General features: G+C 46.2%; 1 protein-coding gene across 1 annotated transcript; it reads left to right on the top strand.

Moving 5' to 3' along the window:
* The first annotated feature begins 397 nt into the window (after window positions 1–397).
* On the top strand, window positions 398–2,819 carry LOC101523562 (heat shock protein HSP 90-beta-like). Its single transcript, XM_036494854.2, has one exon. The coding sequence runs from the start codon at window positions 459–461 to the stop codon at window positions 2,598–2,600; it is 2,142 nt and encodes a 713-aa protein (XP_036350747.2). The 5' UTR covers window positions 398–458; the 3' UTR covers window positions 2,601–2,819.
* Window positions 2,820–3,732: the final 913 nt, after the last annotated feature.

Genomic DNA, 3,732 nt, shown 5'->3' with positions numbered 1-3,732 from the left:
ATATTTGTGAAATATTTCTGGCTGGTTGTGATGATGACTCTTCTTTAACCATTAATTTTCCCCCATTTAATGAGGAAAAAGTATGTATCTTTTGATAGAACTTTATTCATCAGATAAGGAACTATCAGAGAGAATCCATTGGTACACTTGGTGGGAGAAGACAAGGAATTGCCAAGGAGCTATTTGAGTGTGGGGCAGTTAGTAAGTCTTCAAATTCTCTTAAATTCAATTTTTTTCTCCATGCTAACAAGGCATGCTTTGACATGTAATATTTTGGAACTCAGTCTTTTTTTTTTTATAATGATCTATTGTAACTCTTAACATGAATTTGTTTAGGTAACATGAATTTGTCAGATCCTGGAAGAAAGTTCCATTTAAAACATTGAGATGGCTCTCGAGTCGCCGTCTGGCCACCCAGCTCATCGTCCTCCGAGCGCTTGCTGCCCTTTCCTGTCAAGATGCCTGAGGAAGTGCACCATGGCGAGGAGGAGGCGGAGACCTTCGCCTTCCAGGCAGAAATTGCCCAACTCATGTCTCTCATCATCAACACATTCTATTCCAACAAGGAGATCTTCCTGTGGGGGTTAATCTCCAATGCTTCCGAGGCTTTGGACAAGATTCGCTGTGAGAGCCTGACAGACCCGTCCAAGCTGGACAGCGGGAAGGAGCTGAAGATCGACTTCATCCCCAACCCTCAGGAGCGCATGCTGACCCTGGTGGACACAGGCATTGGCATGACCAAGGCTGATCTCATTAACAACTTGGGAACCATTGCCAAGTCTGGCACCAAAGCTTTCATGGAAGCTCTTCAGGCTAGTGCAGACATCTCCATGATTGGGCAGTTTGGAGTTGGATTTTATTCTGCCTACCTGGTTGCTGAGAAGGTGGTTGTGATCACAAAACACAATGATGATGAGCAGTATGCCTGGGAATCTTCCGCTGGGGGTTCCTTCACTGTGCGCGCTGACCATGGTGAGCCCATTGGCCGAGGCACCAAAGTGATCCTGCATCTTAAACAGGACCAGACTGAGTACCTGGAGGAGAGGCAGGTCAAAGAGGTGGTCAAGAAGCATTCGCAGTTCATTGGCTATCCCATCACCCTCTACTTGGAGAAGGAACGAGAAAAGGAAATCAGTGATGATGAAGCAGAGGAAGAGAAGGGAGAGAAAGAAGAGGAAGATAAGGACGATGAGGAGAAGCCCAAGATTGAGGATGTTGGCTCTGACGAAGAGGATGATACCAGCAAGGATAAGAAAAAGAAAACCAAGAAGATCAAGGAGAAATACATTGATCAGGAAGAGTTGAACAAGACCAAGCCCATTTGGACCAGAAACCCTGATGACATCACCCAGGAGGAATATGGAGAGTTCTACAAGAGTCTGACCAATGACTGGGAAGACCTCTTGGCAGTCAAGGCGTTACTCTTCATCCCTCGCCGTGCTCCGTTTGACCTTTTTGAGAACAAGAAGAAGAAGAACAACATCAAGCTGTATGTCCGGTGTGTGTTCATCATGGACAGCTGTGATGAGCTGATCCCAGAATATCTCAACTTCATCCGTGGTGTGGTCGACTCTGAGGACCTGCCTTTGAACATCTCCCGTGAAATGCTGCAGCAGAGCAAGATCTTGAAAGTCATCCGCAAAAACATTGTGAAGAAGTGCCTTGAGCTCTTCTCAGAGCTGGCGGAAGACAAGGAGAACTACAAGAAATTCTACGAAGCTTTCTCGAAGAATCTGAAGCTTGGCATCCATGAAGACTCCACCAACCGGCGCCGCCTTTCCGAGTTGCTGCGTTACCACACTTCCCAGTCTGGAGACGAGATGACTTCACTGTCAGAGTATGTCTCTCACATGAAGGAGACCCAGAAGTCCATTTACTACATTACTGGTGAGAGCAAAGAGCAGATGGCCAACTCTGCTTTTGTGGAGCGTGTGCGGAAGCGGGGCTTTGAGGTGGTGTACATGACGGAGCCAATCGATGAGTACTGCGTGCAGCAGCTCAAGGAGTTTGATGGGAAGAGCCTGGTGTCGGTTACCAAAGAGGGCCTGGAGCTGCCTGAGGATGAGGAGGAGAAGAAGAAAATGGAAGAAAGCAAGGCCAAGTTTGAGAACCTCTGTAAGCTCATGAAAGAGATCTTGGATAAGAAGGTTGAGAAGGTGACCATCTCCAACAGGCTGGTGTCTTCACCCTGCTGCATTGTGACCAGCACCTATGGCTGGACAGCCAACATGGAGCGTTTCATGAAGGCCCAGGCACTTCGAGACAACTCTACTATGGGCTATATGATGGCCAAGAAGCACCTGGAGATCAACCCTGACCATCCCATCGTGGAAACATTGTGCCAGAAGGCTGAGGCAGACAAGAACGACAAAGCAGTCAAGGATCTGGTGGTGCTGCTGTTTGAAACTGCACTGCTCTCTTCAGACTTCTCCCTTGAGGACCCCCAGACCCACTCCAACCGCATCTACCGCATGATCAAGCTAGGCCTAGGCATTGATGAGGATGAAGTGACAGCAGAAGAACCCAGTGCAGCTGTTCCTGACGAGATTCCCCCTCTTGAGGGAGACGAGGACGCCTCCCGAATGGAAGAAGTGGATTAGGAGCTCCTCGGAACCCTCATGCCTGTGTATAGTGTCTCCCTGGCGCCCCCACAGCCCAGAGTGGCCCTGTCCCGCCTGGTTCCCCTGCTCATGTCTAGTGGTCGAATTCTCTCCTGTCTGGTGTCTTAAGGCAGGAAACAAGGGCCTGAAGCCCCACTCCCTCCTTGACAATGGGGTTGGATGTTGTGTATTTTGTTTTTTTGTTTGTTTATTTTATTTTGTCCTGAAATTAAAGTATGCAAAATAAAGATGATGCTGTTTTATAAAAAAAACCAAAAAACAAAAAAAAACATTGAGATGGGTGCAGGAGTGACGGTGACATACACCAGCATCCCGAGTGGGCACCAGTAGGAGCCTTGCCTGCTCTAATTCCAGTCCCATCCACTGCTTATGGCCTGGGAACGCAGCAGAAGACAACCTGGCTGCTTGGGCCCCTGAACCGCATGGAAGACCTGAAAAAGGCTCTAGTCTCTTGGCTTTGGTTTGGCTCAGTTCTGGCCATTGCAGCCACTGGGGATTGAACCAGTGGATGGAAAATTATCTCTCTCTTCCACTCCTTCTCATTATCTCTCCCTTTCTGTCTGTGACTGTCTTTCAAATAAAAATAAATATTTATTTTTTTAAAATGTTGCTATGACACAAAGGATCTGAATGGCAATTCAGGCTTAAAGGAACCATTTTCCATTCCGTTTCATTCTCACTCATAAAAGGAATGAATTTATTAAATGTCTAACGAACACCCATTTAGGTGTTACTTCACTTGGCAGGAAAGGCAATTGAAACAATGAAAGCTGGTAGAAAAAAAAATGTGGAAATCCAAAGACAATTCCAGTGATAAGAATTGGGGAAACAGAAACAAAATTCTTAGGTGCTTCCTTTTTTCTCAAATTTTATATTTACTGCCCAAATTTGTAAACATAAGTATGATCAGTCACTTCCCTGTGAAGACTTTTCAGTGACTGTTTTACTATGTTAATGCCTGGAGCTTCCTGGGCTGTTTTTCTTTACAAACATGACTCAGTGTTTACTGGGTAAATGAAAACTTCATGAAGGGAGAAGGCATTTAGCCTAGTGGCTAAGAGAATCTGGGTTTGGATCCTGGCTCTTTTAAAATTTTCTGTTTATCTTATCT

Source organism: Ochotona princeps, chromosome 3, assembly GCF_030435755.1.
Source record: "Ochotona princeps isolate mOchPri1 chromosome 3, mOchPri1.hap1, whole genome shotgun sequence".
NCBI lineage: Eukaryota > Metazoa > Chordata > Mammalia > Lagomorpha > Ochotonidae > Ochotona > Ochotona princeps.
Note: the sequence above shows the minus strand (reverse complement) of the source record. Positions and strands in the feature narration are given on the sequence as shown.

Excerpts from the sequence above, each read along its gene's own strand:
- LOC101523562 (XM_036494854.2), top strand. The coding sequence starts at position 459 with ATGCCTGAGGAAGTGCACCATGGCGAGGAGGAGGCGGAGACCTTCGCC.